General features: G+C 38.2%; 1 protein-coding gene across 1 annotated transcript; it reads left to right on the plus strand.

Moving 5' to 3' along the window:
- Window positions 1-5,651: 5,651 nt before the first annotated feature.
- LOC117290734 (fibrinogen-like protein 1) lies at window positions 5,652-11,586 on the plus strand. Its single transcript, XM_033772278.1, has 5 exons — window positions 5,652-5,823; window positions 7,373-7,600; window positions 9,037-9,170; window positions 9,925-10,204; window positions 10,736-11,586. Exons 1-5 carry the CDS (start codon window positions 5,781-5,783, stop codon window positions 11,029-11,031), a joined length of 981 nt encoding a protein of 326 aa, XP_033628169.1. The 5' UTR covers window positions 5,652-5,780; the 3' UTR covers window positions 11,032-11,586.
- Window positions 11,587-14,817: the final 3,231 nt, after the last annotated feature.

Consider the following 14,817-nt stretch of genomic DNA (forward strand, 5'->3'; position numbering starts at 1 on the left):
CAATTTGAATTTATTAATAATAAATGGTCACGCAACTGTTAGTGTTTGTTAAACTTGTCATTTCTAAACAGATTTCTCCGAAAAGTATCAGTGATATTATAGTATGTGCCTCATCGAAGATATAGATTTACAGCCGAACCGAAATATCGCGTCTAACCCTAGCCAGAACCCAATCTATAATTTAAAAACAGCAGAAATAATGTTACCTACTCCTTATCTACGGAGCTCTGGAAATGCCATTCTATTTGTCAACATCCCATCTTAAAATCAAGATGTTTAATATATTTGTTTACCGATCAAACTCTATTGTCTTCTCCGTTCCAATTATAACTCGGGTTAGATTGTAAGGGCAAAACAGAACAAGTAGATGTCGCTTGAATGCAGTGTGTCTCAAAAATGAGTTTTGGAAATTTAAAATTTAAAATTATTTCGTATTCTGTGGTATAGAATTGCAACCCTCAAAATTGTCCTTAATTTTTTTTTTAGGACTCCCTCTTTTAAATCGATTTAGAAAAAATAATTTCCCCCTTGAAAAGCACCACTACATTGGCAATTTTGAGCACGGAGTTGGAGGGCAGTAGCAGGCGGACTCTTATGGGGCCCGGAAGAGCTCCGTTACCCGCGAAGTGGAGGGGTCAGTCCCGGCCGGGGTAATGTGGAGGGTGAGCCTCGAAAAACATTACATCAGCCCATTAAAAAGAAAATAAGACATTCCCAGTTGCTCAAGAGCCAACATAGTTTCTTGTCTACTTGGTGTCGTTTTAAAACTTGACTCAAAGGTCCAAAATGGTTTCACAAAAGGCCAAATAGTTTCTTTTGTATAGTGATTTAGACCGTGTCTGACCTAGTGGCTACGGCTTGACCGCAAAGTCAACATGTGTTAAACATTGAAGGCCCATAGCAACAGCCTTAACAACAGCAGTAGCCATAGCCAACAGTTCAGACACGGCCGTAGTACGTTTCCAAGCACGTGTCGGGCCATCTTGTGTCTGGCAATTGCACTGTACGAGCCAATACAAACTTATCCGGAACACGTGTTTTGAGAGAGTCGAGGGACAGTTTCGACATGGAGTATTTCTACCTCCATGGTTTAAAAATGACTTGAGATTCAATCGCTACTCAAATGTGTAAACGAGTTATGGGAAGCTGGAAATTACCAGAGAGTGTCAATCAATCCTTCACACTCCCCTGCTTTTTAGCTGAGTCGATGCCTTTGGTTCTGAGTGTGGGCAAGCAACCCTGCCGCTAGCCCAGGTTGGACCCATCCGTTTGTTGCATATATGTGTTCAGAGGAATTTCACAGAACTCGTCCGTCGGATAACTCGACCGTTCGGACAACTCGACCGTTCGGACAACTCGACGGTTAAGACAGCTCGACCGTTCGGACAACTCGGACGTGGGCCTACGGACGCTACGGCTACCATGCCAATGGCACTTCTCGTCACCACAGAAAGAAGGTAGAGGTGTGGCCTTTAAGGTATGTTCAAGATCCCTCTATTTTTCACTGGTTATACTTTGCCATAATGAGTGAACATGTGGCTGTGGATTTGGCATCTTCCACGCCCATTCCCCGACCCCCCTATTTTCCCTGTATCGTTTATTTCACACGAGGTTTTCAATATTTAGTTATAATTCTACTTTGGGTGCATTATTTTCCCATTTTCAGAACTATACCAAAAATAGCCCATAATCTACTTCAATTGATTGAATTCTGTAAAATAGGTTCTTTTTTAACATTATCATTTTTCATATTACACATCTTGTAATAATATTATAAAAATCGTCATTTATGCCTAATAAGGCGATGTTCATATTCATCAAAAGGTTGTCCCGAATTACAATGCATTATTTATCATTCATCAAGCTTACGTCACACATGGGCTCATCGTGGAGTCTAAAGCGCGTCTTTTTGTGTATGGATATCAATGCATGTAAATAATTATGGGTCAGCTATTGTTGTTGCGCCTATTAAAGGCACTGGACACTATTGGTAATTACTCAAAATAATTTAGCATAAAGCCTTACTTGATAACGAGTAATGAAGAGCTGTTGATGGTATAAAACATTGTGAGAAACGGCTCCCTCTGAACGTCGTGTTCGAGAAAGAAGTAATTTCTCACTAAAATATTTGAATTTAGAGACCTCAGATTTTGATTTTGAGGTCTCGAAATCAAGCACCAGAACGCACACAACTTGTGCAACAAGGGTGTTTTTTCTTCTCTCGCAACTTCGGTGACCAATTAAGCCCAAATTTTCACAAGTTGTTTCTTCTTCTTTATAATAATAATAATAATAATAAAAATACATTTGTAAAGCGCCTAATGCCTCTAAGCGCATAAAGAAAAACAATAAAATAAACAATGAGAGAAAGATACAGATACAAATAAGAAAATTACAAGAAAAGCAGCTTTAAACAAATCAGTTTTCAACAGGGACTTAAAACATTGTAAAGAATTAGCTTGGCGAATATGCACAGGGACTATTCCAAATAAACGGTGCGGCGTATAAGAAAAAGATCAGCGGCCATAAAAAATGGAAGAAGCTCTAGTAGCAGAAAGCAATGACTGTTGAGATGATCGTAAAGTCCGAGTAGGGGAATAATGATGAACAAGTTCAGATAAATAAGCAGGTGATTGACATGTTTGCATATGTTGAGCTAGGTGGGTACACCAAGTGAGAAGACTGGTCTTTGACAATTGACAAAGGTGTCCAGTGGCTGGACACGTACCCTGCCTTTGATCGGGCGAGTTGATCTATGAAAAGCGTTTGAAAACAGTTTTTTTAATAAAATGCATGTGGTTAGAAAGATGTTGTAAAGGTAAAATATAATGATCCACACAAAAATGCCTCGAAATTGTCACTGTAGTATAATACGAAAGTATAAGGCCGCCAGGGCTAATGTAAACGCAGTGTTTGCGTGGTGTGAGTAATTAAACGTCTCCTCCCCCCCCCCTCTTCCTCGAGACCTATATAACACTGATTAAAAGAGGTTACCCTTCGGCTAATAATGTTAACCTCATTGGACAGGATAATGACATTGTGCAAAATTACAAATACTTGGGCATAATAATTGACAGTCAGTTAAAGGCAGTGGACACTATGCAAATTACTTAAAATAATTATTAGCATAAAACCTTATTCGGTAATGACTAATGGGGAGAGGTTGATAGTATAAAACATTGTGAGAAACGGCTCCCTCTGAAATGACTTTGTTTTTGAGAAAGAAGTAATTTTCCACGAATTTTATTTCGACACCTCAACATTAGATTTTGAGGTCTCGAAATCAAGCATCTGAAAGCACACAACTTCGTGTGACAATGGTATTTTTCTTTCATTATTATCTCGCAACTTCGACGACCAATTGAGCTCAAATTTTCACAGGGTTGTTTTTTTATGCATAAGTTGAGAAACACCAAGTGAGAAGACTGGTCTATGACAATTATTACCAAAGGTGCCCATGTTCTTAAATTGGAGTAATCATTGCTCAGCGCTCATCACAAAGGGTGGAGTGTATTTTTTGCGTAAATTAAATTCTGTTCATTTAGACAAGGAAACTATTATTCTATTTAACTCTTGAATCCCCAACCTGTTTGATATTTCACTCGAATCGATACATCTGAACGTAGATCAGTGACGCTTCAAGGGTTGCTACGCAACGCACAATACATCCAGTGTTAGGATAAAAGATGGCGGTGACAAACGAACCAGGGATGGGATCACGTGTTCTGAAATGAAAGCCTTAAACTAAGGCCGTATTCACCTATTGTTGGCAGCCCTGAGCTGCAGTGGCGCTCCAGTGGCTGTTCAATATCAACCCACCCTCGCAGGTACCCATTTATATCCCCGGGGAAGAGATTAATTTTAGTCAACCATATTGCCCAAGGACACAATCGTCATGAACGAGATTCGAATCCACCGATGACTTTAAAGCCATTATACACTTTCGGAAAAACAGTATTGTCCAAGTCCCACACTTCGTGTATCACAACTTATACATAAAATAACAATCCTGTGGAAATGCAGGCTCAATCGGACATCGGAGTCGGGATAAAATAACGGGAAAACCCACTCCTGTTTTCGCGCGTTTTGCCGTGTCATGACATGTGTTTATAACAAATCCGTAATTCTCGCTAACGAGAGCTATGATTGTTTAATTATGAGACCCATGTATGTAGCACCTAAGTTTTAATGATTTACAAGGTGCCGTCAGCAGCCACTGCAAGAAACACCGGGGCAAACCCTTGTCTTCTCAATAGGCGCAATTGGGTTTTACGTGCAGTATACGGGACCAGCGGCTTTGCGTCCCATCCGAAGGACGCAGCAATAATGCCATCTTACATGTCTCCCCGGCCGTATCCACGATATCTCACCGCTGCAAAAAACGACAGAGGTAGATGTGGTACCCAGGTCACCAAATAATAACAATAACATAATAATATCGAAGTCTTATATAGCGCACGTATCTACCAAACAAGGTACTCAAGGCGCTGAGTATATACAATCTTTCAGAAAGATAGGTAATTGCAGTGATGAATTTTGAGACCCAATTTTTTAGCATCTTATAAGGGTTTACAAGGTGCTACGGCGCATACAGCAGCCACAGCCAGGAACATCGGGGCGAACCCCTTCTCTTTTCGAAAAGTGCACTGGGTTATTTTACATGCGTTACCTTAACACAAACCTTAATCTAAACGAGACCCAACAACTCATGGGGGATAAAGCAACCTGACACCATTTCATCGAAGCTGCCTCTACAATTCCGCCCAAGGACGAAGGATGATGATGATCCATACGCTATTACTTTAATATCTCATTGCTCTCTTATAATGCCGTATCATTTTCCGGGGGGTGTAAATTTAATAAAAATGTTTGTATATAACTTACAAAATCATAAAAAAACATTTTCAAAAACTCAATCACTGATGGTTGTTTAATTACACAATGACATACATATCATGTTTGTTATGACAAACTACAGTCGTAACATTATGGAAACATGAAAACATATTCGTTGTTTCTCATCCACACAAAGTTAACCGCGCCTTAAAGGATTTGGGTACCTTTTCAAAGTGTCCCTAGATTTACATTAAACTTACAGGGTTTGAATATAATGATAGTGGAAAGCTTCCCTTTAAATATTACTTACTGGGGTGCTGTAGTTTTTGCGAAATGAGTAAAACAATGTCATTAAAATACGTTTGTAAATGATTAAAATAATGTTTGTCTCATGAGACGCAAATTATTTTCATGACATTGTTTTACTCATTTCCCCAAAACTACAGCACCTCAGCACGTAATATTTTCAGGGAGCTTTCTGCTCTCATTATCTTCAAACTGTGTAAGTTTAGTGTAAATCCGTGGACATTGTGTTTTATGTCCTACAAAAGTTACATAGACCGGCCCTTTAACTGAAAATACAAATTTCATGTCGTCTGCAAAGCGTGTCTAATGGAAACTGATGGCTTTTGAATGACTTTTCCCTCCAATAAGTGAATGTGAACCATACCTGTAACCATGGATATATATATCTGTTGAATAATGCAGCAAGTAAAAGCACCACTTTTGTGCTCTCTGAAATTCTGACACAGCACTCAATTTTGATGTATTTTCTATTTTATTTATGTATACCACAACGCGTCGGCATGCACGCACTTCGTGTTTAACGTTTAAGGCTCGCAGTGGATACGTGTCGTTAATTTAGCATACGTTTGAAGTACCAATTGTTTGGTACCCTTTTCTGGGAGCGCATTTTGTGTCTTGTTTTTGTGTATGTTGCTTCAATGGCAGTAGAGACGATTCTTGGATTGGTGGCCCTCGTGGTCGGTAAGTTGACTTAAATATCCCTTTAAAGGCACTGGACACCTTTGGTAATTTTCACAGACCAGTATTCTCACTTGGTGTATCCCAAACATTGTGCAAAAAATAACAAACATATTTTGACTTGGTCGGCTTCAGGCACGAAGTCTTTTGACATTTTGAGTGAAAATTTACATATTTCTCAGCTAAAAAAAAAAATTTCAGGAGGGAGCCGTTTCTAAAAAAATCAAAAAAATCAGCAGCTCTCCTTTGCTCATTGTTAACAATTATTTTGAGTAATTACCAATAGTGTTCAGTACCTTTTTTTTATTAAGAGAAGACATCTCGATCATCTTACATTTTGTACCAAACATGACAAAACTTGTTGAAATAATTGCATATAATTATGAAGTATACTAATGTTTGTGTGGGGGAAAACAACATACGTTTGCCTTTGGACGCTGGCTTCTCTGCCATGAATTGTTTTCGACTGGGTTAAATAAACCTTTCAGAGAATGCTATCTGAAAGGAATTGGAGAGTTTATATGACTTAGTTTCAATGACTAGTTTAAATGACGGATTTATTCCATAAGATGAAAAATCAAAATTGTCACAAAATCATCGCATAATGCGTTTTGTTTTGCATACCGCATAATTTCCTTCACGAGTTGAATTATTGCAAATCTAATCAATACATTGTTCGAAATAAGCAAGGCCTATATTTAGTTGAGTCTATACTCAGATTACATAATCACTGTTAAAATTGATTGCAATTCATTTTGTTTTTAGAAACCACAGCAGCTTTCGATATAGTTTAAAGCGTTTAAACAAACATTTAATTTCGATCGGTTATGTTAAAAAGATATTGATTTTTTTTTTATGCCCTAACGTCTCCGATTGAGTGTGATTATTCTTCCTTCGTGGACATAATATAGGCCTATTATTATCTCCGGTTTTTCGGCGATATCTTAAATTAAAAACAAGACCACCTTTCGAAATGACATTTTCACATGTTAGTATTCTATACATTTACATGTATATAGGATTAATTACAAACAAAAAAAATGGTATACTTTGCCTATACAGTTAATCAATATTTGTCAACTATAACCAGGCCTGGGATTTCATCATTTTTTCAAAGGGCACTTCCTTTTGAAAATCTTAAAGTATATTGGGAACGTCTTGCCAAACTGCAACAGAGGCCATGGCTTCCGTTGCCTTTGTTTAATTACAGGCCTGTATAGCAGTTCAGTTCAGTCCAGTTCAGTACAACATTTATTTCCAATTCCTCAATCAATATAAATGCAATGTCTACAAAGTGATACACAGAAATGCAGGAAATTTGGGGCAACAACCAAGCACAGCTTGGTATTAGGGAGTGCCCATATAAAGAAAAGATCCAATACACATACAATAGAACAGAGCAGACAAGGCACAAAGCACAAGACTAACAAAGACCGGGACAACAAAGACACACAACATTCAGTTGACAATAAGAGAGCATTCCTCGTTCGAATCACCGTTGGAAAAATTAGGAAATTGTTATGTTTTCCTCTTTCTTGATCTCTCACGAAAGTTCCCCTGGTCTCGAGTGAGGTGTGTTACTACGGGAACGAGCCCGACCCCAGCCACGGCAACAAACTCCGATGGGTGCTGCCGGTCCGCGACCCCTGCCGATGCACCGTCATCCGCATCGGTGGAATGAACTCGGTGACTCCGAAACGAGCGTTTCAACCAAAGTACGAGGATCAACCTTTCACCACCAAGGATGTTACTGAAATACGCAAGAAGTTCAACTGTAGCGGTAAGTTACAAAAAGGGGCGATATTTGGGGAAGACTTTGAAAAATACGTAATAAAACCAATGTAGGACTCTTATCTTTACATGTAACGCTGGAACTCTGGAACCGGCTTCCAACACATGCGAATACACCATCCGTTCAATAGTTCACTTCAAACCTGCCAAACATGTGGCCTTTCAAACATTTCTCTTGCCAGTGGTTTCACTTCATCTTGTAAAATTCTATTCATCATTTTTGTATTAACTAATGTGTGTTTTAGAATTGTTTATGTTCTTTTAATTAATGCATGCTAGTAAAGCGCATTATTTTGGGGTCTTTGTGTTGGAAGCCGGTTCTTTACAGGAATGATTTTTTTAAAAATATTATTTACACAATAAAAGCAAAGGTAAACCGAAGTTTCAGAATTCAAATTTGTTTAAATTTGACAATTTAACTTGGGATTTGGCTCTTTGAAACAAAAGCTAAATGGCATTTTAAAAATCGTTTCTTGTTAAAAGGATGTCTTCCGGTATAACCACCCCTTAAACTAATGACAACAACAACACAAGTACAGTAGCTTTCGATGGTAGAGACCACTTTGAGAAACATTTTACTTCGATGTATCATTTTTTTTTTTTTTTTAATTGCATTTGAGAATGTGTAAGATGTTGTGAAACGATTCCCATGAATGTGCTTTCATACAGAGTTACTGGACACTATTGGTAATAATCTAAACAATTGTTAGCATAAAATCTTACTTGGTAACGAGCAATGGAGAGCTGTTGATAGTATAACACATTGTGAGTAACAGCTCCCTCTGAAGTAAAATAGTTTTTGAGAAAGAGGTAATTTCTCACTAAAATATTTGATATTTTGGTAAAAATGGTTTTTGTAAACACTCCCAGCCAAAATTCTGTAAAAACGCGAGGTCAAGCAAACCCGCGCGACAAAGGACTCGTGACGGTATGTTCATGACAAAAGTTAAAATATTGACATTTTCCTGTAGCCCCTGCTACTTAATACTGATGATGCGGCTTAGCTTGGTGACGAAGGTGGGAACTGGAGCTCGGTGATGCATGGATGGGCAAACTGGATCCTACCAAACTGGATCCTACTAAAGGCCGGTTTATAGTCGGTCGCGCGATGGTCGCGCGATGGAAATCTTGCACGCAATCCTAAGACTGAGGCCTAGAAACCGTGTCTTTTTATGATCGCGCGTCAAGATTTCCATCGCCCGACCATCGCGCGACCGACTATAACTCGGCCTACACTTTGGCATTTAATGGGGGGGGGGGGGGGAGAATCGCCACTGTTTGCCCGTTTAGGTTTGTTTCTCCATGCAGATATTTTCAAAAAACGACTCATAAAATTGGAGCACATCACCAATGTGTTTTGTTGATATCAGAGGCATATTTACAACAACTCATATGTTTTTCTTCTTTTCACTGACTTCCATGCAGACGTTACACAACCGACCAACCCCGCTGACTGTCAGGCCATAAAGGAAAGTGGTCAAGGCATGAGTGACATGTACACCATCTATCCAAGCCAGTATTCAAATGGTATCGATGTTTATTGCAACAATGGATGGATGGTAAGTTGATGGCTGTTTTCGGACACTACAGGGTGTTTAAAAAAAAAGTATACATTTTGAAAAATCCAATTGGGATACACTTTCCTAAATGTATACTTTTTTTTAAACACCCTGTATTGGTAATTACTCAAAATATTGATTAGCATAAAAACATACTTGGTAACGAGCAATGGAAAGTATAAAACATTGTGAGAAACAGCTCCATCTGAAGTAACGTACTTTTCGAGAATTAATTTTCCACTAATTTGATTTCAAGACCTCAGAATTAGATTTTAAAGTTTCGAAATCAAGCATCTGAATGATAGCAATCAACTTCGTGTGTCGAGGGTGTTTTTTTTCTTTCATTATTATCTCGCAACCCCGACGACCAATTATGCTCAAATTTTCACACGTTTGTTATTTTGTGCATGTTTGTACACTAAAGTGAGAAGACTTGTCTTTGACAATTATCAATAGTGTCCAGTGTCTTTAAACATAAATATTGCAAAACAAAGGGCCATTATCGTCATGATCTAAGCAGGCCCATAGAGCAGGCCTTTTAGACTTGTTTCAAGTCCCAATCCCGTGAGAGTCCTTTTATTTTCAGTCCCATCACCTAACCCGTGTTAAAGTTGGTGTGGTTGTCAAGTTTGGACGGAACGAGTGTTGGGACGCGATGAGAACGTTCGACGTGATTGAACGCACTATTCGTCTAGGTTTGAGTACAAACAAATCATCTGAAACATGGTTTTAACCCTCAATTTCCTTTAAACAGGTTTTCCAGAGACGCGTGGACGGAACGGTGAGTTTCACCCGCAGCTGGGCCGAGTATAGGGATGGTTTCGGTGACAAGGAAGGGTCGTTCTGGCTGGGGAACGAGATCCTCCGTCGTCTCACTGAACCTGTAGCTGGGGAGCAGGGATGGCAGATGAGTGTGAGGCTAACAACCAATGATGGACGCCAACAGTATGGGGTGTATAATGATTTTCGTGTCGATGGAGAGAACTACACTCTTCATGTTGGTGAATTTCAAGCTGATCCCGATAACCCTTTGGGTAAGTGTGGTGTCAGAAAAGCAACACCCAAAAGGAACACGTTGCCCTTCATCGGTCGAGTTGGTCTTTGAAAAGAGTTTGAAACCGTTTGTTACGAAATGCAAATGGTTAGATAGATGATTTAAAAGTATAATATAATGATCCACACAAACATGCCTCGAAATTGCTCGTTTTTTCCTGTTACGTCGCGAAGAAACACGGTCGGCCATTTTGTGTAGTCAAAATTTTGACTCTATAAAATGGCCGACCGTTTAGTTCGAGACGTAAAAGGAAAACAGTGCAATTTCGAGTGATACTTGTGTGGATCATTTTTTTTTATACTTTAAAAACATCTTTCTAACCATATGCATTTCATAACAAACAGTTTCAAACGGTTTTCAAATACCAACTCGTCCGAATAAGGCAACGTGCTTATTAAAGACACTGCGGCTATGGGCAACAAAAGAGAACAGAGAATCAACAGCACATACTGCAACAAAGGGGCCTACAGGTAAAATAATGTTAACTTTGTTTCTTTATATCTGCCACCAGCTGACTGTCTGTCCCCTCCTCCCGGCGGTGAACCACCATCCAACGGACAGCCCTTCACGACGTACGATCAGGACAACGATGCCGAACCCGATCTGAACTGCGCCGATGAGTTGAAGGGAGGTTGGTGGTTCAATCGATGCACAGAGACAGGCTGGGGTGTCGGGCGGCACAGTAACCTGAACGGCGAGTATTCTCAGATACCCCCAGCCGATAAGTACGGCCGCGGCATCGTGTGGAGCACCATCTACCATCAAATAACGCGCACTGTAATGAAAATACGTCGTCGTGATGGTTGAAAGGAAATACAAATTTTGGAATATTACCCAGATTTAAAAATCAAACTATATTTTAATCTATTAAATCAAAGAAATCTTATAAAAAAGACGTTTCTGGACTCGCCTTAAAATCTCATTATATCATCCTCACTCATCAAAAGAAAAACAAGATACGATTCAGAAAATAACTCGAATAGTTATTTTGATCGAATATTGGACTCTACAAGAATAAAAATCGATGTTGGACTTTTTAACTAAAATTATACTTAAATTTATAATTTACAATGAATCTTTATAAGAGTAGGTTTCTGGACTCCAGATTGCCCGTCTTGCAATTTCATTATCTCATTCTCACCCAGCAGAAGAAAAAAACCAGGATACAATATTGAAAATAAATCGAATATAGTTATTTTGATCAAATATTGGACTCTAGTTATCTTCCCAGATACCTCCCGAAGATGAGTACGACCGCGGCATCGTGTGGAGCCTCATCTACCAGCAAATAACGCGCACTAAAATGAAAATGCGACGTAACAAAATATTTATCGTTTAAAGACCTGCTTGAACGAAAATGTCAAGTCGTGAACTTTGCTGAATTCCACTTAAAATGTTTTCGATGAATAAGGAAATCGATTCATATGATCATAAATAGGTTTCAATTGTGTAAAAAAACAATCATTTTGTATGCCCTTATCCAGAGCTTTTGTGCGAGATTTGCGAAAAGCCCCGTTACGTAATCACTCTCAAAACGTCATAAGTAGATAAAGCCGCTTTGTTGCAGCGTGGATGTATAACAAAGCAAACTCCCACATATGACATCAGCGGCATTGTCCTTTGACGCCCGCTCTCAACGGCAGAAGTGCTTTTAGTTTTTCTAAAAACCTCTAGGTAGGGGCCTGATTTTTTAATCGATAATTACTAAAAGTTCAGAAGTGTACACATATCAAAATTACATTAAAATGGTGAACAAGTGCATTATAAACAAGTAACAATACCATTTCTGTTGAAAACATTCCGCTCAGGTAGCTGTTTAAAGGCACTGGACACGTTTGGGGTAATTGTCAAAAACCAGTATTCTCACTTTGTGTATCCCAACATATGCATAAAATAACAAACCTATGAAAATTTGGGCTCAATTGGTCATCGAAGTTGCAAGAGAATAATGAAAGAAAAAACAACCCCTGTTGCGTTGTACTTAAGTGTGCTTTCAGATGCATAACAAAAGGCTTCATGTGAATCTTTTATCATTTTGAGCGAGACATTACTTCTTTCTCAAAAACTGTACGTTACTTCAGAGGGAGCTGTTTCTCACAATGTTTTATACTATCAATAGCTCTCTCTTTACCATGTAAGTTTTTTAGTAATAGCGTACATTGCCTTCAAATTGTAGCATTTAACGAACAGTCGATGTTACTTTTTCCAAATTCTGAATGTTAAAAAGATCTCACGCGCCTGTCTAAAATAATTTAGTCCTGTGGCAGCTTGTTTGTTTTGGATTTAAATAATTAAGCTACTAATGCCTTCATGTTTGGTCACGTGATATAAAACCATAAATGTTAATCAGATCCGGGACCGTAGCGTAGAAATGGAATAATTATAATAATAATGTTTGCTTTAGTTTTGTATTATTTTTACAGAAGCGTTTTGCCGCCAGATCAATAAAAAAAATTCTCTTTTATCGTGTACGTACACGATAAGTCCAAACTTATATTTTTGTATTTAATTTTTAGTTTAGTTCATTTATTTTTACAGAAGCGTTTTGCCGCCACATCAATACAAAAAATTATTTTATCGTGTACGTACACGATAAGTCCAAACTTATATTTTTGTATTTAATTTTTAGTTTAGTTTATTTATTTTTGGTATGGGTGGGGGGGGGGGGGAGACTAGAAAAACTTCTGTCGTTGACGGCATGCGTCAAAATGACAAAACATGTAAATGTATTTTGACGTCATGTGTGGGATGCATACTTTGCTAAATGCCTCTGTGCTAAATGAAGCTCCCCATGTAGTAACATGACTGGTGAAGTAACAGGGGCCAATTTCATAGCTGCTTAAGCACAAAATCTCGCTTAAGCAAAAAAAATTCTTGCTTAGTAAAAGCAGATTACCGGCCAAGACTCCACACATTGTTATGCCAAGTAAACAGCAGCTGAAAACCAGTCACAAACAATGTATACACGTCTAAAATAAACAAACTATTTTCATGCTTAAGCACATTTTGTGCTTGAGCAGCTCTATGAAATTGGCCCTGGGGCTTTACGCGAATCTTTCTTAAAAGCACATGAAAAGGGTATTCAAAGTGATTTGTGTTCTTTGCACAACCAAATCAATTTAATTAATCTCAATCCATCTCCAATGTGAAGTCAGTTTCCTTACTGATTATTAAAACATTTAAAATGACTTGAGCAAAGATCGCATGTTGACGTTTTTGTTCAAGTGAAGGTATTAAAGGCACTTTAGACACCTTTGGCAGTTATCAGAGACCGGTTTTTTCTCTTGGTACTCGTCCCAACAGTGGCATGAAAACATTTGGAATCGATTGGTTTTTCACGTTTGTTGCACCATTTTTTCCCCTTGTTTTTTGTTTAAAGCAGTGGACACTATTGGTAATTGTCAAAGACTAGCCTTCACAGTTGGTGTATCTCAACATATGCATAAAATAAATAACCTGTGAAAATTTGAGCTCAATCGGTCATCGAAGTTGCGAGATAATAATGAAAGAAAAAAAAAAACACCCTTGTCACACAAAGTTGTGTGCGTTTAGATGGTTGATTTCGAGACCTTAAGTTCTAAATCTGAGGTCTCGAAATCAAATTCGTGGAACATTACTTCTTTCTCGAAAACTATGGCACTTCAGAGGAAGCCGTTTCTCACAATGTTTTAAACCATCAAGCTCTCCCCATAACTCGTCACCAAGAAAGATTTATGCTAATACGTATTTTGAGTAATTACCAATAGTGTCTACTGCCTTTAAAATCATATTCCTTATATCCCCTACACTGTTGTATGAAATTTTCACATTAACCCACCCCAACAAAAAAGACTTAAAACAACAACAAAACCATCAACCGAGCAGCGGCAACAAACACAACATTTTTATGTTGATTCTATTGCCTTAATGGTTTTGAATAATATAGTAGTTTAAAACCCATTAAATTTACTTCCGCACTCATACTTGTCTTAATTGCTAGTGTGTTTTGTGACAATCTTTTTTAAAATCATGAGTGGAGCATTGAAGAGCATTTTGTTATAGCAAAAAAACAATTCTGTAATGTTCCTTTGAATATCGTAGTTTAAAACCCATTAGTTTTACTTGCGCACGCATACTTGTCTTATCCATTGTTGTCTAGGACAATTTGCTCATGTAATTTTTAACCATAGGCCATAGCAATCTAGGCCTATGTCATTATTTGAAGTGGTCTTTTTGCTATCTTTGCTATTGCAAACCGCTTGCTATTGTACGAAGCAATATTTTAAATCATGTACTTTTATCTGCAAGTTGTTGTTAATTTTAGTCTTAAAGGCAGTGGACACTATTGGTAATTACTCAAAATAATTATGAGCATTAAACCTTTCTTGGTGACGAGTAATGGGGAGAGGTTGATGGTGTAAAACATTGTGAGAAACGGCTCCCTCTGAAGTGCCATAGTATTCGGGAAAGAAGTAATTTTCCACGAATTTGAGTGAGAAATTACCTCTTTCTCAAAAACTACGTAAGTTGTTGTGTTACCGTTATTTTGAGTAAATACCAATAGTGGCCACTGCCTTTAATCAAAGGTAATTTGGGTTGGTAAAGCGTCAGTGT

Source organism: Asterias rubens, chromosome 5 (genome assembly GCF_902459465.1).
Source record: "Asterias rubens chromosome 5, eAstRub1.3, whole genome shotgun sequence".
NCBI lineage: Eukaryota > Metazoa > Echinodermata > Asteroidea > Forcipulatida > Asteriidae > Asterias > Asterias rubens.

Bases quoted from the DNA above. Each gene is read 5' to 3' on its own strand.
- LOC117290734 (XM_033772278.1), top strand. From the start codon at position 5,781: ATGGCAGTAGAGACGATTCTTGGATTGGTGGCCCTCGTGGTCG. The intron at 7,601-9,036 runs GTAAGTTACAAA...ACTTCCATGCAG, and splicing joins CAAGAAGTTCAACTGTAGCG to ACGTTACACAACCGACCAAC. The intron at 9,171-9,924 runs GTAAGTTGATGG...TCCTTTAAACAG, and splicing joins ATTGCAACAATGGATGGATG to GTTTTCCAGAGACGCGTGGA.